This window comes from Budorcas taxicolor, chromosome 17 (assembly GCF_023091745.1).
Source record: "Budorcas taxicolor isolate Tak-1 chromosome 17, Takin1.1, whole genome shotgun sequence".
In the NCBI taxonomy this organism is placed as follows: Eukaryota; Metazoa; Chordata; class Mammalia; order Artiodactyla; family Bovidae; genus Budorcas; species Budorcas taxicolor.
In genome coordinates this window covers 14699291-14721293 of record NC_068926.1, presented here as the reverse complement: position 1 = coordinate 14721293, position 22003 = coordinate 14699291, and the positions used below count along the sequence as shown (strand labels likewise).

Sequence of the window (22003 nt, the reverse complement as noted above, 5' to 3'; positions counted from 1 at the left end):
ACTTATAAAAAGTCTCCTTACAAATAATCCACAATTATGATCAATGTTATTTAATTTTTTAATTTTTTAAAATTAAAAATATTAAACTGAGGTATGGTTGAGGTGTATGACACAGCGATTCACAATTTTTAAGAGAGCACTATTCTGTTTTAAATCACAGCTATAATTAAACATTCAACCTCTGTCAGTCATGAAATGAATTTATCTTTGGAACTTTTTTCATGAATTTGTGTTTGTTTGTCTATCAACCAACATGTTTGCACAACAATTATATGTCAAGTACTGTCAGGGAGGCATTTCAGTTCTAACACAGATCATGATCAGTATTAAATTATTTCACTGTTTGAGTCAATTTAACTGGCCTGATTATCTTCTCTTCCTCTTTGCTAGTATACATAGGCCAAGGTGCGATTCTAAACAGCTTCCTTTTACAGGAAGATTAAAACTTCACCAATAAGAAAAGTCTAAGTTTATCTACTATCTTCCAGGCTTCCAGGACTTTAAAAATTAATGGAAGACTTAATTACAGCTAGAGCTATGTATGTGTGCTTGCACGTGTGCACACACACACACAGCTATACACAGAGAGAGTTTTTGGCTTCCTGTGAAATAGGACCATAAATGGGAACAGGAAAGAAAACTTACATTTCATCTTATGCTCTTCCATATTATTTGAATTTGTTTTATTTAAGCACATATTTTTATTTTTTTGAAATACCGCAAAACCCAGAGAAAGCACTAGCAGAATCAGATAGAGAACTGAGAAAGTTCTCTGGAAACCCCTTCACATTTGCCTCAATGAACAAAGAACATTTATCTCAAATCCCCACTTAATTTTCTATGTGGAAACTAAGTCTAAAGAACTCTAATTGTTATAAGGATATGGGAAAAGTGGCTATATTTTTTTCAAGTGCTGGCAAGCTATATCATATAAAATAAAGCATGGGCATTGATTTCAAATTAGAAGGCTTAAGAGCCATTTGTTTTTACATTATGAACAAGGTGCAAGAGTGAAGCACCCAGGATGGATGTGTAATATTTTACAGAGGGTGGTGATTACACCCAACTCTGCTCTGTGACATGTAAATGGACTTGGTTCTCCTGTCTCTTTCATTGTTATTGCACATTTGTGCCCACGGCCCCTCTGACTAATGAGCTAGAAATTAATTACTAAAACTTGTTTTGATCTGTACTCAGACAAGAGGTCTGTCTTGGGGGACACTGTAACTGCAGACTTAATTCTAAATTGCAGACTCAAATCTTTGCATGTTCAACATGACATACCTTGAAAACACTGGAGGTAGAGACTCTTCCGGGGCCAGCCCTGGCAGAGCCAGATAAGCGAGAACTACCACCTGTCTACAATTCCAGAGGTTTCTTGGTGCCTCTAACAGCAAAAATGCCTTTATCTTTTTCGCCCTTGCTCATACTTTTTTTTTAACTTCTAAAGATTAGAAGTAAATTTAACTATTAAATTTGCAATAAGCTGCTCTCGTATTTTCTGCCCCAGTTTCACGTCTGTCTGGGCATGTGTGTATGAAAAAGCCTTCTAATGTCTGAAGCAAGAATGACATTTAAGAAAATGTGAGAATGTTTCAGATGTTCAAATAGCTAGATTAAATCATCATTTTCACTCTTAAGTAAAAATATACATTTGTATTTGAATGTAAGTTAAGATAAAGTTCATAGTAGAATTAAAACCGAAAAAGAAAAAAATGCCTTTTACTCGATAACCAGTTAATTAAGCAAAATACAGCCATAAAATGAAATATTATATAACTGTTTAAAAAGAATAAGGCTGTTAAGGTAGATCTATTTGTTCTAGTTTGTAATTGATAAGTACATATATCATATATAATATACATATATTTTAAGTTAAGCAGGCCAGGCTTAGAACTGAGAATAGAAAACAATCTCTTCTGTGTAAATAAAAAGGATATTCTGCTATGAATAATTTTCTTTTTGTAAGGAAATATAGTGAACAGTTCCTCTTTGGAGAAAGGGACCAGGTATCAATACAGTTTAATTATTATTCTTCTTTTTCTAAAATTTTATTAAAATATAAAGACATTTTTGGCTTGTGGGGAATCTTAGTTCTGTGAGTGGGGATTGAACTCACGCCCTTGGCAGTGAAAGCTTGGAGTCCTAACCATTGGACTACCAGGGAATTCCCTATTAATTATTATTCTTTAACCATGTACATGCATTTATTTTTTTTTAAATATTGATAAGACATCTGAGGAATTATAAGCACTTACATGTTTTTAGATTAGGTATGCTACAAATGCTTATGTGTTCATGTATTTTAATGCAAAATTTTAGACTGAAAGCTTCAGTTGTATGTATAATTAACAATGCTAAAAACAAGGCTGTGGTAGTGTGCCATTAAGGTTGTTAACAACATGTTCTTTATCATTCTCCCATTCATTGAATGGGTTCCCCAATATGACTCAATCCTGGGTATTGTAAAAAGGTATTGCCACTTCTAAAATGATTAATTTGTAGTAGAAACAAACCAAAAAATTACCAGCAGCAACAGTCAGACTCCAGCCCCGGCCTCCATAACAGAAAAAGGAAGTGAGGCTGAGGGGGGACTCTGAAGAGCTTTTGAGGTGATCTAAAGATAAATAAGTAACGCTCAAAATTCTCCAAGCCAGGCTTCAGCAATACATGAACTGTGAACTTCCAGATGTTCAAGCTGGTTTTAGAAAAGGCAGAGGAACCAGAGATCAAATTGCCAACATCTGCTGGATCATCGAAAAAGAAAGAGAGTTCCAGAAAAACATCTATTTCTGCTTTATTGACTATGCCAAAGCATTTGACTGTGTGGATCACAATAAACTGTGGAAAATTCTGAAAGAGATGGGAATACCAGACCACCTGACCTGCCTCTTGAGAAACCTATGCAGGTCAGGAAGCAACAGTTAGAAATGGACATGGAACAACAGACTGGTCCCAAATAGGAAAAGGAGTACGTCAAGGCTGTATATTGTCACCCTGCTTATTTAACTTCTATGCAGAGTACATCATGAGAAACACTGGGCTGGAAGAAGCACAAGCTGGAATCAAGATTGCAGGGAGAAATATCAATAACCTCAGATATGCAGATGACACAACCCTTATGGCAGAAAGTGAAGAGGAACTAAAAAGCCTCTTGATGAAAATGAAAGAGCAGAGTGAAAAAGTTGGCTTAAAGCTCAACATTCAGGAAACGAAGATCATGGCATCTGGTCCCATCACTTCATGGCAAATAGATGAAGAAACAGTGGAAACACTGACAGACTTTATTTTGGGGGGCTCCAAAATCACTGCAGATGGTGATTGCAGCCATGAAATTAAAAGATGCTTACGCCTTGGAAGGAAAGTTATGACTAACCTAGATAGCATATTCAAAAGCAGAGGCATTACTTTGCCAGCTAAGGTCCGTCTAGTCAAGGCTACGGTTTTTCCAGCGGTCATGTATGGATGTGAGAGTTGGACTGTGAAGAAAGCTGAGCGCTGAAGAATTGATGCTTTTGAACTGTGGTGTTGGAGAAGACTCTTGAGAATCCCTTGGACTACAAGGAGATCTAACCAGTCCATTCTAAAGGAGATCAGTCCTGGGTGTTCTTTGGAAGGAATGATGCTGAAGCTGAAACTCCAGAACTGTGGCCACTTCATGCGAAGAGTTGACTCATTGGAAAAGACTCTGATGCTGGGAGGGATTGGGGGCAGGAGGAGAAGGGGACGACAGAGGATGAGATGGCTGGATGGCATCACTGACTTGATGGACATGAGTCTGAGTGAACTCCGGGAGTTGGTGGTGGACAGGGAGGCCTGGTGTGCTGCGATTCACGGGGTCACAAAGAGTCAGACATGACTGGGTGACTGAACGGAACTGAGCTGAAAGATAAATAGGAAGTAACTTTTCTATCTTTCTATAGGGAATCAATGGTTTCTAACCTATAAGGTAAAAGAATCTAAAACATATACATATATATGTAAGTAAGTAAGTAAGCAATTGTTAGTCACTCAGTTGTGCCTGACCCTTTGTGACCCCATGAAATGCAGCCCACCAGGCTCCTCCATCCATGAGATTTTTCCCAGTAAGGATACTGGAGTGGGTTGCCAGTTCCTTCTCCAGGGGATCTTTCCAAGCCAGGGATCGAACCAGGGTTTCCTGCACTGCAGGAAGATTCTTTACTGACTGAGCTACAAGAGAAGCCATATATAAATATATATATGTATTTTTAATATATTTTTTATGTATAAAAATATATAAATGAATTATTTTCCTGTACACCTAAAACTAATACATTGTAAATCAACTACAATTAAAAAAAAAATCAATGGTTTCAGTATAAAACAAAAATGAACAAAATCTAATTGAATCACGAATGACACAAAGGGAAGTTATCTAGCGTATAGATCATGTGATAGCTGATACAAAATTATATTTACACCAAATCAGCAAACTTGGCCCTGTGTGTCTGTATATTTCACAGCTCTGAACAGATTCTTCCAGAGACTGGCTCTGCTGAATGTGGAAACACTGGTAGTGAGCTCCCTCTGCCCCTCTAGCTGTCTTCTCTGTTCCTCTGCTCCTGCCTGGCTTGTTGATCACCCAAGGGCTGGCAACTCATTTTTGGCCACCTTTTGCAAAAGAATTAAAGAAACAGCCAAGAAGGACTCATGAAGGAAAGAGTCAGCAAGCCTAACCGTTGATTACTTTCTGCCTGAGAAGCATCTGCCCTGATTCTCTTTTGTTTGAATTTTTGAATTCTTTGCATTATTAACTGGCACATTTTTGAATCATTTATAAGCCAGTATCACATGGTTAGCCACTTAAATCTATATTATTGAACCAGATGGTTCTGATGTATTCAAGAGTGCACTTTGTTAAGCGGAAATTGAGTTTTTCAGATAATAATCATGGTCATTGCAAAAGCATTTACCCAAGAAAATGTAAGGGAAATAAAAATGACTTACAATCCATCATTGTCGTTGTAAACCATTTTGACATCTTTCTATCTATGTTTTAGACGTTTTCATGGTTATGTAGTATATAAATGTGTTTTATATGAAAATGTAACATCTTTTATGACTTAACACTATTTTCCACTGGGGTTTCTTCATTTAATGATAAATATAGATTTATTATGACATCATCTTGAACGCCTGCAAAATGTCTTTTAGTCTTACTGCAGTTCTGATTTCTGCTATGTGTATTATAAGTAGCTGTAGACATACATTGGGCTTCCCTGGTAGCTCAGACGGTAAAGCATCTGCCTACAATGCGGGAAACCCAGGTTCGATCGCTGGGTCATATCCCGTTGTTACATTGCCTTTTGAATTCTCATGGATTTGAGTTCCTTATCTGCTTATTTTAACCTATGTCTTCTGCATTCTGTAACTTTTTCTGCTTTTAAATCCTACTCACTTTTTCCTGCTACTTTTATTTAAAATACAATTACACTTGTTTGGGAAATAAGAGTAAACAGACTCTAAGAAAAGTCTCTTTTGAATCAGGTGTGAAAATTTCAGGCCAAAGACTTTGATAATTTGACTACTCAGTGACATTTCTGCCTTGCTTTTGAATGTTTCAGTGGATTTTAGAGAGGTTAAAGTTGTAAATAAATGTGATATTACCTTAATTGCATGTTCGACAGATATACTGGATTTATGATTAGTTGTATTATTATTCCTCAAAGCCCTTTTTATCTGTTATTATGCATTTTATTTTCACACTTGCTTGAAAAAGTCAGCTCATTGAAACAGAAAATTAGTACTCACATGAACCATGAAACAAGTATCAGGTCAAATTCAAATATTAAAATGCATAGTGTTGATCAAATTGGCTTTAAATACTGAATAATTTAAATTAAGAGAAAAATGAAATAATCTGTTTTTGGCCTTATGAACACAATTAAATATTCACAGTACATCCTCAAACTGAAATTGCCTCACTGCCATATAGCTATTCAGTTTGACTTATTAGGAAGAATTGACTTGGTTCCTCTGATGCTTTCTCTGAATCCTTTAACTCCTCAAGCTCATTTCCTCATCTTAAAATTTGAAATAACAATTCCCATCTCACAGGTTGTGGTGAGGATCAAATGGAATAACATTTGTGAAACACTCTGTAGAAATATTATTGTTGTGGTTTAGTAACTAAGTCGTGTCCAGCTCTTTTGTGACCCCATGGTCTGTAGCCCACCAGGCTCCTCTGTATGGGGTTTTCCATGCAAGAATACTGGAGTGGGTTGCCATTTCCTTCTCCAGGGGATCTTCTTGACCCATGGATCGAACCTGCATCTCCTGCTTGGAAGACAAATTCTTTACCACTGAGCCGCCTGGGAAGTGTAGAAATATTAAGTCATATATAAATTTAGGGTAATATTATTCTACGGTAAGTGGAAAAGACCATTCATCATTATGTATAGCAGAGTTACGCAAAACTTCAACATAAATCTGTGAATATAATAACTTTGGGAGAGGATGATAAATGAACATGACACTTGGCTTAACTGGCACAGTTCAGAGCTTTAGAAATCTAAAATGTATTTCCCATTTACCAGTGGCTTTCACGACAACCTTGAATATAATGAAATTTCCCATCGATGTTACAAAGTAGATGGTGATTTTATACTGAAATAATCTTAGGCTGGAGAATTCAAAACTTCAGAAATTGATGGAATCTACAAATTAGGTACATTGTAAAAAATTTCTGTTTGATTTCCCAGTTTATCTGTGTACACAAGTATAGTTATGTCCATAAATACGTGAAAGGAAAGAAAAAAAAGAAAATTCAAATTTATTAGGGAATAATAATGCTAGGCCTTATATTTCTGATATATGTTACTTCATTTGATTATAGCAGAGCAGAAGGGAAAAGGCATAACTGAGAGGGAAAACACGGTGAGAACAGGCATGATATTCCCGTGTAAAGCCACCTAGTGTGTAGTGGAAAAGACAAGAACGGTGGGTTTAAGTTACTTCCTCTTTTTCCTTGGCCCCTTAGTGAACTTCCAAATATGAAGTCAGTTTAGAAGTGGGCAGAGAAAAAGAGATAAAAAACCAAGGTTTCCAGGCAGCACCCCAATAAAGAAATTTACCCTAATAGTATAAAATTTGACCTTCTATAATCAAGTGATCTAAATATAGATTTCTAGGAATAAATGATTAAAATTCTCTTTATGTAGAAGAGAAATACAAACTTTGTATTTCTAAAGATAATTCTAAAGATATTAATATTTATTGAGTGCTTGCTATGTGCCAGGGGTTCTTAAGTGCCTGATGTGTGTTGATTCCCAGAATGCTTGTGGTAGGCAGAATAATGGTCCTCTAAAGATGCCTGGGCTTCCCAGGAGGTGCTAGTGGCAAAGAACCCACCTGCCAGTGTAGGAGACACGAGATGTGGATTCCATCCCTGGGTTGGGAAAACACCCTGGAGGAGGGCATGGCAACCCACTCCACTATTCTTGCCTGGAGAATCGCATGGACAGAGGAGCCTGGCGGGCTACAGTCCATCAGTTCAGTTCAGTTCAGTCGCTCAGTCGTGTCCGACTCTTTGCGACCCCATGAATCACAGCACGCCAAGCCTCCCTGTCCATCACCAACTTCCGGAGTTCACTCAGACTCGCATTCATCGAGTCAGTGATGCCATCCAGCAATCTCATCCTCGGTCGTCCCCTTCTCCTCCTGCCCCCAATCCCTCCCAGCATCAGAGTCTTTTCCAATGAGTCAACTCTTCGCATGAGGTGGCCAAAGTACTGGAGTTTCAGCTTTAGCATCATTCCACAGTCCATAGGGTCAAAAAATGTCAGACACGACTGAAGCGACTTAGCACAAAAATGTCCATATCTTAATCTCTGGACTCTGTGAATAAGTTATACTACATGGTAACAAGAACTTTGAGGATATGATTAAATTCAGAATTTTGAGATGAGGGAAATTTGGCTGAATTACACAAGTGAAACGAATGTAAATCACACGCATTCTTGTAAGTGAAAGAGTGAGGCAGAAAATCACTGTGAAGCACCTTGAGAAAGACCCAGCTGCTTCCCGCTTCAAAGTTGGAGGAAGAGAACAGCCTTTAGAAGCTAGAAAGGGCAAGGAAATGGATTCTCCCCTAGAAGCTCCGTAAAGAAATACATCTTTATCCAAACCTTGATTTTAGCTCAGTAAAAGTCATGTTGGATTTCTGGCCTGCTAATCTATAAGATGATAAATTTGCATTGCTGAAAGCCACTAATTTTGTGATAATTTGTTATAGGAGCAATAGGAAACAAATAATATCCTCATAGTTATCCTATGAGGCAATTGCTATAATTACCTCTGATTCACAGATGAGGAAACCAAAGCAGAGTTTCTCAAAGATACACAACCATTAAGCAGTGAAGCCGGGATTTGAATCCAGGTAGTCTACGGGGTCACACAGAGTCGGACACGACTGAAGCAACTTAGCAGCAGCAGCAGCCTGGTTTCAGAGCCTATGAGCTAGAAGCCTTCCTGTTTTCCTGCCTTCAGTCTTGGGGTTTCAATAAATTGCAACGCTAGGGTCATCTTGCCAGTACTTCCACCTGTAAGACTCTGGTGCAAGGTCTTACATGGACAGGCATACCGCATAGTTCTGGAGGCAAGGCGCAATCTTCTAATGGCTCCAACATTGGTGCCGCAAATAACAACAAAGTCTGTTTCCAACCCAGTAGTGAAAAATACATCCCTGGAAGAGTGTCCACCCCAAATTCCTTAAATAACCGGAAGCAGTACTTTATGCCAGTGCTATATGTCGTTAGGAAAGACGATTATCAATAGGTCACATTGTGTTCACTGTAGCACTGTTTATAATAGCCAAGAAAGCAACCTAAATGTCCATCAACGTAGGAATGGGTAGAGAAGATACAGTGCATATATACAATGGAGTACTACTCAGCTATAAAAATGAATTAAATAATGCCATTTGCAGCAACATGGATGGATCTAGAGTTTGTCATACTAAGTGAAGTAAGTCATAAAGAGAAAGACAAATACCATACGATGTCAGCTGTAGGTGGAATCTAAGATATGACACAAAGGAACCTATCCACAAGGCAGAAACAGACTCACAGACACAGAAAGCAAACGCATGGTTACCAAAGGGGAAGCAGGGGAGGGATAAAAGAGGAGCTGTGGATTGACAGGTATACAGCACACATATGAAAAAGGTAAGCAGCAAGAACCTTCTGTATAGCACAGAGAACTACACTCAATATCCTGGGATAAACCATAATGGAAAAGAATAAAAAAGGATATATGTATATATTTATATAACTGGATCACTTTGCCATACAGTAGAAATTAATACAGCCTTATAAATCAATTATACTTCAATAAAATAGAACAAACAAACAAAAAATAGACCACAGCGCAAGTTTCATTAAACATTCCATTTGGGAAATACCTTAAAAAGTGGGGAAATTTTAAAAAGAAAAAACGATTAAGTTGGCTATTATAAAGATAGACAGTCATGAACTTTTAAAATAGCAAATACAAAAAAGTTTAGAGTGAGTCTTTCGTCAGAATTTGTAAGCTATTCCAAGAATGTTCCACACAGATAGACATGGATTTTAGCTCCATGTATAGTACTTAGAAAACAATTAAAAGCATCCACTGAATTAAATGACTGTTAAACAAATAAATATTAAAAAATATTTAATTAGCTTATGGACATGCATACGCTTCAAGATCCGACTATAAGCAAGCATGTCCTCAAATGTTCTGGAATTTGTTTGGCCATTCTGACCACTTGAATTTATAAGGTGCTTCTTTGCCAGGTTAGGCAGTGCTGTGTGCCCTGTTCTCTGACTTCTGCTCATGATTTCAGTTTCCCAAAACAACGGCAGCATAGCATTAGTGGTTAAAAGCCCTGGCTTCGGAATCTGTGAGATCTGGGTTTAATTCCAGTTCACCTTCAGATGACTTCAGGCAAGTTATTCAGCCTCAGTGTCTTCATGTAAAAATGGGCCTACTAACTAACATTTGCTTTTTATTTTGCAGTGACTGGCCCACAAAAGCACTCAACAATGGTAGCTGTATAAAATTCACATTATTACCATCACTGATTGACTCTTGTCTCTGATGTTGCCCAGAAAGCACAGTGTCCAAGTTAGATGTACATCTTTTCATGTCATCCTCAAAAACAGAAAAAAAAATCATTATAAAGCATCTGAATCTTATAAGTGTTTACTTTAGTGAATCAGTTGAGAAGGCTTAAATTCATCCTCATGTTTGTAGTAATTTTGATTTTTGAGAACTTAGGGAAAGAAGGAAAGGTCTGTTAAATTCTAAGTGAAAAGATGGAGAGGAGGGATCAGTGGTTGCCACTGTGGTCAGTCTCATCAGAAACAGAGAATGTAACTAACTCTTATTATGCATCTGCTGTGAGCCAAGTATGGCCTTTCCAGGTGGCTCAGTGCTAAAGAATCCGCCTGACAAGAAGGAGATATAAGTTCAATCCCTGGGTTGAGAAGATCCCTTGGAGAAGGAAATGGCAACCCACTCCATTGTCTTTGCCTGGGAAATCCTATGGACAGAGGAGTCTGGTGGGCTATAGTCCATAGGGTTGCAAAGAGTTGGACATGGCTTAGCGACTGAACAACAACAACGTGAGTCAAGTGCTTTACGTACATTATCTCGTGACCCTTTGGAAGAGGTAAGAAGACCATCATTTTAGAGATGAGGGAAATGAATCACAGAAAGGACAAGGTAACCTGTTCAAGGTCACAGGGGGCCAATTGGGATTCAAACTCGGTATACCATATTGTCTCTCATTGAAGACTGTTTTTCAGTAAATACAGTCCTGACTGATTGCACATGATTCAGGCAGAAAATTCATGTTATTTACTGAGAATGAGTAATGATTTATACAGAAAAAGGTTATAGAGTGGCAAGTGGTACATGGACATAATTTCTGCAATTATCCTGTCTTACTGCAAAATGATTGCTCTTGACCACATAATCAGTACATCCCTGGCTGAGTAAAGAAAGTGCCTTCTGTTAACTAGCTGCTGCCCAGTATGCTACTTTGAAGACAGAGTACCTTCACAGAGGCACAGCATAGATAGGCATGTTTTTAAATGAAAGCTATCCTGTGGGCCAGTCATTCACCCCGTCTAGGACTATTACACTTCTAAGATCAAGGAGTCACTAAGACTCAGTACTGGGGCTAAAATGCCTAACAACATCTAATGATCGATTTTTAGGTTTATTTATTTTCATTTTTTTCTTTTCTTTTATTTAGTGGAGTATAGTTGCTTTACAATATTGTGTTAGTTTCTGCTGTGCAGCAAAGTGAATCAGCTGGTCATATACATATATCTGCCCCCTCTTTAACCTCCTTCTCACCCCCACCCCCATCCTACTCATCTGGGTCATCATAGAGCACGTAGCTGAGCTCCCCGAGCTATTCAGCAGCTTCCTACCAGCTCTCTGTTTTGGGCATGGTAGTGTATATATGTCAATGCTAGTCTTTCAATTCATCCCAACCTCCCCTTCTGTAGATTTGTTTTAGTTTTAGAGTAAGACAAACTACCAGCTACATTCTCAGATCCTCTTGAAGAGGAAATTTACTTGCCTATAGGATGTCACACATAACCTTGGTCAGGTAAAATACTTCATATTAATTACTGAAACTTTTCATTGCTTTCCCTTCCTAAAAAGTGATTTGTCAAGGATGCTTTGGCAGAAGACTACAAATAAAACCAAAAGAATTCATTTGGCGATATTATGACATTACTGATTGTGATTACTATGTACATGGTTTAATTCTTTTCCCTCTCATACTGACTTGACTTAACCAAGACTGCCAGGTATGGTCTCAATACTGACTTACCCTTGTCTTCGGCAGAGAAGTAGAAGATGTCTTTAGTTGCCTTGCTGCCTTCATTCAAGATGTAGTAGATCCTCATCTCATCAATGTCAGCTAGTAAAAGAGCAAGCATCGTACACACGCCGTGTTGGCACACAGAAAATGAGTATGATGAGAACTTCAGTGTTTTTTATAGGGCATGAAAATACTACAATTAGTAAATTTAAAAATGATTGAACACACATCTAACTTTTTTAAAAATAATAAGGTTACTAAGAATTTAAAGTTGCAATAGCAAAAAAATGGAACCTTATAATTTAAAATTCTGTAGCTGTGCTACTCTGTGTATGATCTCTGGGATGACGAGATGGGCATCCAAGAAGGATGCCCAGGTTCTACCTACGCACACGTCACAATACCATGGTCCTCTACAGACAGCTTAATCCAGCTGGTGTTAGGCCTTCTATCCAAGGTTGAAATACTCGGATACTCATGAACTATTTGTTGAAATGAATTTAAACAAGAATAAATATTGCATCCTCAGTAAAAAGGAAATAAGAATAAAATCATGACGTTTTTCTATTGCCCATTCTCTTGGATATCTGAGAATGTGTCAGTTGGGTCTATACTTGTGTTTTTGTATTGCTAATACTAGTATTTTCAAGACAATTTGCATTTTGGGGTATTTGTTTGCAAGAACAATTTTTATAGAACCTGATATGATTTCACTTGGTTTAGAAGCAATTCTGAAAATGTAAAGAAACTGCTTTTTAAACAACCTTCTTTAGTTTTACTCTAAAATTGCATCCAGCTTTATGTGTATTGGATGTGTAAAATTCCATGTATCTCTTCACATCTCATGCATAGAGCTACATGGAAAAGTTGCATGACCATGTGAAGAGCAGTCAAAGGTACCACTGTCTTATGGCCTGGGAAGCCAGAGGGACCTGCCTTTAGCTCACCATTAGTAGTAACAACAAATATAAAAGAAAAATGATCATTAAAACATATACTCCCATAGTTAGGCAAACTTCTGTGCATGCGTTTGTGTTCAGTTGCTCAGTCCTGTCAGACTATTTGCTATGGACTACAGCCTGCCAAGCCTCTCTGCCCATGGGATTTCCCAGGCAGAATACTGGGTTGCCATTTCCAAGTGGCCCTAGGCAAACTTAGTTATATGCATTTTCTAGATACAGAAATTGAATTTGAATAGTACAATAAAATGTGCAGTGTAATTTTTATATCTGAAATCAAGACACCAAACCACTATCTTCAGAAATCCAGACTTACTGGTAAACTATGCAAGTGATTCCTAGGTATGTTATTCTTTACTTAAAATTCAAACTTAAACTGATCTTTTCAAAATCATTGTAATCTTATAATATTTCAGAAGCAGAAGCTGTCCACCTATATTTGGCAGTTTTAATGTGTAACTACAAACCTGATTGAATGAGAGAACCAGTTTAAAGAGCATGCCGATGAAACAGCTGATAATGGATTTGTTGCCTTTGTTTGTTAATTTCTCATTCCACTGTATTTCATTAGAATTAGAATCTTTCTGCTAAAGGACTGAGGTCAGGACAATTTCATGCAGAGCTGGGAGATCTTATCTACTTAAGGAGCAGGAGAAAGGCATCAGGGGACACTGTGTACTAACCTTGCGTAAAAACTCGCGTGCTCTCATTTCCAAGGCCAGTGTTGATAATGAAGCCATGCACCGGTCCTCTGGTTACTTTATACTTATGGAGCCTGTGGGAACTGTCCCAATCCTCTGTCTTCAGAGACCTGCTGGTAATCAGCAAGCCCACATGTCCAGGGTGAAGCTGCTTCAAGGCCAGGGCATCTCTGTTAAAGGCAGTCTGGGAGAACCTGCTGTCTAGGGAGTTTCTTATGTGGATCCACATTACCTGAGGTCTGTGTGTCTCCACAGCAGTGTTTGGGAAGACATAGAAATCAGCATGAGTGCCATCTGTCACAGTCAAGGAGAAACTATCTTCAGTTGTCTCACTGCCATCGTGCCAGTAGCAAACCCAGTTCTCGTTCAGGTCCCGTTGGGTGAAGGTGGTCACAGGACGACTGCCATTATACACAATCCTGCCATGGATGGGGACCTGGGTGACGGTAAAGAGGAGGAGGTCATCCGGGGTATCCTTGTCTTCCGCTGTCAACTCAAAGGGAGTGATGCATTTTCTTTCCCCTTCTTGCAGTATCAGTTTACGGATGGTCATGATAGGTTTCTTATTATTCACATCCGTGATGAAGATCCTGAAGGTCTGAAACACGGGATTATGCTCACCAGTCTCTTGAAACTCAAAGCTGTCCACCTTTATCTCATCATTTGAAGTGCGAACATAGACTATCCTGTTGCCAGCCAACTGCCGCTGAGTGAAAGAGGTAATGGGCTCCCCAGGGTGGTCAGAGATTTCCAAGTGCCCCAGGCGAGGAGCCTGTGTGATGCTAAAGTGCAGCTGTTCATCAAAGCTGCTGATGTCACTGGTGTTTAGCAGATCGGTGGTGAGGGTCACTCTGCCACCTTCTGTCAAGGTGACCCCTTTGCTAACCACCTCAGGGAAGAAGACCCTGTCTAAGCTGCCAATGGTGATGTTGAAATAGCAGTCTAGCAAAGTGTTAATCCCATCAGTCACATCAAACTTGATAAGGTCATGAAGTCCTTGGCTTGTGTGGGTGTAACAGATGAGGCCTCGGTCAATCTCACCCTGGGTGAAGTTCATTCCCAGGGTGAGGTTGTTCCTCACCTCCCCGCTGGGTTTTCCCAGTCGCTGTAGAAGCCCTTGTTGAGGCCCAGAGCGGAGGATAAAGCTGAGGCTCTTATCATCTGAGTCAAGATCTGTGGCTTTGAGGACCCGATTGGTGATGAGCTCAGTGTGTCCAGTCTCTACTTCCAGCCCATTGTTGATGGTCAGCCGAGGGGTTTCATCGTCCACCAGGATCACCACAATGGGTACCGTCCTGTGGGTGGTGTGCTTGCCGTCACTCAGCCAGACCTCAAAACTGTCCTCTGTGGTCTCAGAGTCATCGTGCTCATATACAACGGTGGAGGCCTCCTGAATCTCCTGTAAGGTGAAGCTACGGATGGGCTGGCTCTCTGTGGCCAGCTGCTGTATAATTCGCCCATGCCGAGGGAGGGCTGTGAGCTGAAAGTGAAGCTCGTTTGGTGGCAGGTCAGCATCAGCTCCATTGAGCAGTGGGGTGTCTATGACGATGCTCATTCCCTCTAGTACCACAAACTCACGGGCAAAAAGTTCAGGCTGCTCATCATTGGTGGGTAAGATCATTATAGGAAAGAAGACATTTGGGGAGAAGTTGATGCCATCAGAGCAATAAAAGGTGAATTGATCTTTTTGTGGTTCTACCCCCTTGTGGATACTCTGTACATAGTTGATATGTCTTAGCTGGACATCTCTGATGGAGAAAGCGCTGATGGGATAACCAGCCCGGGTCTCTTCTGATCCAGGAGCTGGTGTCATATTTTCCAGGTAGCCAGAGACTGGCTGACCAGTCACTGTGCAGAGAATTTCATCTTGGGGAGTGTCCGCATCTTCAATGCTGAGATGTTGTAAGGTCAAGGCACTCTTCCCACCTTCATGGACAACGTAAGGCTCCCTGACCAAGGCCCTGGGGGCCACATTGTTGACAGGCAGCACAACCACCTGAACCTGCACCTCTTCCACTGTGCTATCTCCCGTCATCCACTGATGAGAATCCTTGGAGAGGGCAAGCCTGAAGGCATCATGCTGCTTCTGGAATCCAACTTCACCTCCTGTGTGGACATAGACTACTGTCCCACTGGTGAGGTCCTCTTGGGTGAACCGTTCTGTGAGTAAACCATTCACCAGAATAGTACCCAATTTGGGGCTGTCTTTCACAGTGAAAGAGAGCATCAAGTCGCCCATGCCCTTTAGACCATGGATGATGTCCATGGTGATCTCAGTGGCTGTATTTTCTAGTACATCTATGGACACATCTAATAATGCACTACCTATAATAGAGGTCCTGGGACTTTTGTCAGCTGCTGCGGGAGGCACAGAAATCTGGACAGTGATGGGTATGTGATGCACCTTGTCACTTACCTCCAGATGGAAAGTATCACTGCTGGCCTGGTTTCTGTGGTTCTGATAAGAGATACTCCCATTAACAATATCAGCTTGCGTGAAATATTCCCCTGGGACCATACATTTTTTTAAGTACTGCAAATGTCCATGTTGGGGACCCCAAACTAATATGAAGACAATCTGGTCGATGTCTGTATCAGGGTCTGAAACATGGAGCTCATTACTGCTGAGGCTGAAACTCTCTCCTTCTAAGACGGTAAAGCCTCTGTTGGTGACTTGAGGAGGCTGGTTGTCCACAGGCTTCAGGAATAATGTGAATGTGCCAGGTACACTGTTGCTTGCAGCATCCTCTACCTGGTAGGTGAACTGCACAATCCGTGGTACAATACCCAGCTTCTTCCGGGGGGGCTGGTAGGCAACTTCATGGTGATTTACCTGGGCCTGGGTGAAGTGCACAATGGGTGTGTCTGGTGAATCAGTGAGCACAATTTCTCCAGCCCGGACTTGGTGGTTGCCATCTGTGTCAGTAGGGGGCATCAGCAGGGTGTACCACAGGTGCTGGTCATCTGAGTCCCGGTCAATATATTGGAGGAATTTCTTCTGGAAGTGAGTGAGCTGGTATTGCTGCACGGTCATTTCTAGGGTAGTTCCTGGAAACAGCTCTGGACTCTGCAGATCCACTGGTTGGACTCTGATGGTGAAGAAATGTTGCTTGGATAGATTGGGTGGGTCATGGTCATCCTGCACATGGAAAGTTATCTGGGCCATTATGGATTGAGAGCCAAGGGGTCCAAGATGGCGGTAGAAGAGTCTCCCTTCCACTATGTCTTGTTGAAGCCACTCAGTCACCACCTTCTCATAAAGTCCTTCCTTTCCCACGTAATACCAGCCCTCATCTTCAGGAGCCCGAGGTGGTTCCGATTGCCGCAGCAGTATCTCCCCCAGATGCTGCCTTGAGCTGGAGGAACTGGGAGCCAGATCCCCCCCTCTTTCTTCCTCTTCTTCCAGAGGCTGGTCCTCCAGCACAAAGTGGATGGTCGAGTCCTCAGAGTCAATATCCATTGCACTCAGGACAAAGGGGGAGACCTGGACCGCCTGCCCTTCTGTCACAGAGAGCCCGGCGTTGGCAGTGACCATTGGTGGTTCATCATCAACAGGGATGATGGTGAGAGGGAAGAGGAATTCCACCTGGTGGTGCCCATCCTCCATCCGGAAGACGATGTTGTCGCTGTAGGTGTTGCTGCCATCATGCTGGTACACCACTCGCCCTGCTGCCAGGTCCGTCGGCGTGAAATGCTTGCACCCTGCTGGCGCCCCAAGCACGACCAGCTGCCCATGTCTCAAGCCCCTGATGGCAGATACTTTCACCTCTCCCAGGTGATCACTATCACTGATCTGAAGGCTGTTGGCGCTGGAGAGGGGCCTTGACTGACCTTCAAAAAGTAGTAGTCCCCGCTCATAGCTAGCCACCGGGGCCAGGGTGTTCAGGGGTTTCACAACCACCGTAAAGGCAAAGGGGTCTGAGGTGGCACCATCTGTGTCCACCACCTCCATCTCCAGTTGGAAGAGGTGCTCTGCATCCAATTTCTCCGTTGGGGGCTGATAAGCAATTTTCAGTTCCTGCAGCTCCCGCTGGCTGAAGAAGGACACTGGAAGGCCCAGGGGGTCGTCAGTGCTGACCACGTAGCCCTGGTGCCCCGGCGTGGTGATGGGAGCACTGAGAATGTTGAAGACCAGGTCATCGGCATTAGACTCCTTGTCCTCCGCAGCCAGGGCGTCGGGCGTTAGGGCCGTCAGCATGAACTGATTGACCTCCAGCGTCATCGGAGCTGCGAGGCTGGGCCTGGGCGCCGTGTTCTCGGATCCCTCGAGGATCCTCACCAGCAGCTGGAAATGTTCTCGGAGCAGCAACTCCGATTCAGCTCCTGGGTCCCCTGGCCCTAGCAGCTCCGCCACCATGGGCACATAGTCCCGGTTGGGCGAGGGGGTGGGGGAGGTGTGCTGGTAGCGCACCCCAGCCCGGATAAAAGCCTCACAGTCTATGGCCTTGGCCCTGGGGAGAGGGGCCCCCGCGGCATCCACCAAACGCCCATACTTGGGCAGTGGGCCACCCTCGGGGGGAACAAGGGTGAGCCGGCACCTGCGCGTGGCCGCGGTCCCGGGCTCCGGGGAAGCAAAGGCCAGCACTCGCCTGTCGATGGCGTGGCTCCAGCCGCGCAGCTCCTCCACCGCCAAAGGCCGGTTGCGCGTCACCAGCTTCAGTCGGTGGAAGACCACGTCCACCGCGAGCACCAAGGGCAGCGCGAGCGTGGAAGTCCCGGCGTCGTAGCGCAGCTGCAGCCTCACCCGCGCGCGTCCGGGGCTGCGGGCGCCCCAGTGAGTGTACCGGACCTGGCGGGGCCCGAAGGCGCAGGGGAAGCGGCGCGGGGAGAGCGCGCCCTGGCGCGGCGGCAGGGCGTCCAACACCGTCACCTCGCACCGGTCCCCCGGCTGCACTCGAATCACCAGATCCCGGAGCGGGTCGAGCCAAAGCGAGCGGCCCACGGGTACCCGGAGCCCGGGGTTGGCGAGCAGGATGTTGGGGCCGTCGGGGCTGCTGCGGCCGAGGGCGCCCCAGGTGGGCAGGTAGGGCGCCCGAGGGGGCTTAGCCTCAGGCGAGGGTGTCTGTCCCTGTAGGGCAGGGCAGCTCAGGAGCAGGTAGGCGAGCGCGGCGGCAAGCTGCCGGGGCATCCCAGCAGGGCGCGGAGAAATGCCAGCCATGGGGCCCTGGCGCTGGGCTGCCTGGAGGGTATCCTGTCTTCCGAGTGGCCCGTTCAGCAGCAGGAGCAGGCGGTGGAGACGGTAGCTGCTATCCACTCTGGAGCGGGCGAGCGGACTCAACAAGAGTCAGGGGGCAGCGCTTCAGCTGCGGCAGGTGAAAGCAGCGGGGGGTGGATAGGGGCGTGCTGGGGGGAAGGTGGGGGGAAGGGGCGCAGCCACCGCTGCCCCTCCCCCTCTCCAGTCTGTCCACCGCAGGCGCCAGTTGTCCAGATGTGCCCCAGCGCTCGGAGACCTAGGAGCGTGCAGGAGCACTCCCCTCTGCCCCTTGGTACCTTTACCCAGGGTATCTTACCTACCTTGGAGCCTGGAGGGGTGGCCGGCCACCGTGCAACCCTGGGCTGCCTGCCTCGGACCAGTCGGTCTGGATACTCTCCTTCCCGGCGGGCTGAACGGGATTGTCCTCCAGGGCCCGAGACGGTGACCATCGGGTCAATTCTGCTCGTGTGAGACACTGCGCTCCAGCGGTCCGTTCATCCAGGCAACGGTCTTTCTGAGAGTGGGAAGAAACCCCATTCCTCTTCCTTACCGCTGACAGGAGTGCATTTTCCAGCCAACATTGAGTCTCACTTCGGACATAAAAGATGCTAGTGGGAGCCCTTTTGCAAATAGGATTTTCTAGCTGTCTGCCTGATAAAGCAGCTTATTCCAAATCCTGTGATTCCTTGCTTACAGAATAACCCCGACATTTCTCCTTCTCAGTTTTGGGGGGAAGAGCACTAGCATCCAGACTGGTGAACTTGAACAGCTTCTGTTTCTAGTCAGTGGGTCTCACATACCACACAAATGGATGGACTGGATGGCTTTTATTTTCTTAGAGCGTGATTTCCATATCTGATCAACAGTGACTGCCTGTGAGTTTATTAGTTATGCTATTTCCTAATTACTTTCTTTGTGGAAAAATATATGGTAGCCAGAGGCGAGGATGTCAAGAGAAACAGTAACAGAAAATACTCAGCACAGTTACTTGGATCAATTTCTGTGAATTAACCTATTTAACATCTGTAATGGAATTTGGCTTTCAGATGAGGGATGGCTGCCCTCCCCGGTGTGGGGTTAGGTTCTTAGCCTCATACTCATGTTTTAAGTATCAGTGTCCATTTAGCCACAGTGTGGAGTAATTTCTTCCTATAAATAAAATGGTAGTTAATGTGATTTTTAGAAAGCAATTAATGTAAATGTGAGAGAGACCTATTGATGATGGAGAAATAGATGCATCTAAAACTGTACCGTTGATGCATTTTTACTGTACTAAAAATGGCTTTAAGGGGAATATAAATCTGTAGAATGTTATTCTAAGTTATTCTTTTGATTTTTTTTTTTTACAGATTTTTTTAACAGCCTGTTTTATTCACTTGAGCAGCAGCAGCAACAATTGACTGACTCCCAGAGCAGGAATAAACTGCTAGTGGATTGAAATAGTTAATTTCCTCCCTAAATATTTAATTTAACCCACCAAAGTAGAATGCTACTTAACAGACAGATTTGTCCATATAACAGAACATTAAGAGATTGTAAATTTGAAACAATATATATTAGCCTAGTTATGCAGAGCTACTCTGGTGTGTCTGGAAACTATTACTAAGAATATTTTAAATTGAAACATGGGTCAAATTTCACTGTAAATGAAAGAGGCATTATATTTTATAAAACGCCTACCTTGTCCAAATTTTTTCAAAATAATAAAACTGTCATTTGTCTCCATATATTAAATTTTACCAAGTGAATATTCTTGTGTGAGTATAATTTTGGTTCCCATTCAAGCATCACTCAGTCTGGGCAACTAACTTGTACACGCAGAGATGGGATGGGCTGTTGAGCTGACAGTTAAACTATGCTGATGTTTTTGTTCTTGGATCTGCCCCTTCTAGCTAACATTCCTTTTCTTCTTCTTCACTATGAAGCTTCTTGAAGGTGGTACTTTTTCTTCTTGTGTTTTGTTTGTTTTTGCTTACTATCTCCATTTCATAACCTCCTACCAACTCCCTCTTAGCATGCTTTCATTTCAACAAAACTGCTAAGGTCACTAGTAATTGAGATGGAAAAATCCAATAGCCATGCTTGGTATTGTCCATTTCATACCCTTCTGGTTTTCCTCTTTCCCTTCCTCACTCAAATCCTAATTTTTCAAAAAGTCGTTTTTCTATGCTCCCCAAGCCACATTAAATCTCTGCAATTATACATTTACAGACCATTTGATTAAGATCTGTCTTCTTCACTAGACTTTAAGCTCCACGAGAGTGGGGAGTGTACTCTGTTCACACCTGATACCGAATGCTTATGCCCCCCACCCTGTAGAAGGTACATGATAACTGTTTGTTGACTGACTGAATGAATAAAAGAATGAAAGTCTTTGAATTAGTAACTACATGCTATAAAGCCAAGGTGTTAGGTAGAAAAAGCCCAGTGCAAATGTAGGATCACTTCTTTCTTTCTGCTTCATACTATGGCAGTTTATTAGAGGCTGGTGATGGTTCTGTTCAGAGGACACAAATTTGATTTCCGACCAACTATTTATTAGAGTTTTCTTTGCACAGGGCAATTTCAGTTATCCATATTGCATTTCTTTTATCTCTTGCCTTCCCAAATTTCTCTTTTAAACCTGAGCTGCATTTCAAGTCTATGTTAAGTGGGAAAGAAAAGAACTACAGTATATATATGTGCATATATATAGAATCTAGAAAAATGGTACTGATGAACCTATTTGCAGGGCAGGAATACAGACGCTGACCTAGAGAATGGACTTGTAGACGTGGGGCAGGGTTGGAGGGTAAGGAGAGATTGGGACAAATTGAGAGAGCAGCACTGACCTATATACCCTGCAGTATGTGCCATAGCTAGTGGGGAACTGCTGTGTAGCACAGGGATCTCAGCTCAGTGCTCAGGGATGACCTGAGAAGGGGGAGTGGCAGGGAGGTGCGAAAGGGAGGGGATAGACTTATTCATATAGCTGATTCATTTTGTTGTACCGCAGAAACTAGCACAACACAACATTGTAAAGCACTTATAAAGAAAAAGAAGAAAGAACCACAGACTGTGTGCTATGCTGGTGGTTTTCATACGCTCTATGGACATGAGTCTGAGTGAGCTCCGGGAGTTGGTGCTGGACAGGGAGATTCATGGGGTCGCAAAGAGTCGGACACGACTGAGCGACTAAACTGAACTGAACTGATGTCACTGGATTCTTTTGGAACCCTGCAAGGTGGCTGTGTGTCTTATTTTTAAATTATATGTAATGATAGACCCCATCTCATACAGCTATTATAAACATTAAATAGATTACTGC

At 42.7% G+C, this 22003-nt stretch overlaps 1 protein-coding gene across 1 annotated transcript in view; it reads right to left on the bottom strand.

Annotated features, from left to right (window-relative positions):
* Positions 1 to 18660, bottom strand: part of FREM3 (FRAS1 related extracellular matrix 3) — a 101731-nt gene extending 83071 nt beyond the window's left edge. Inside the window, exons 1-2 of the mRNA XM_052655072.1 lie at positions 13485 to 18660; positions 11852 to 11941 (exon numbers count right to left, since the gene is read on the bottom strand). Coding sequence (XP_052511032.1) covers positions 11852 to 11941; positions 13485 to 18660 — 5266 coding nt within the window. The remainder of the gene's footprint in view (positions 1 to 11851; positions 11942 to 13484) is intronic.
* Positions 18661 to 22003: the final 3343 nt, after the last annotated feature.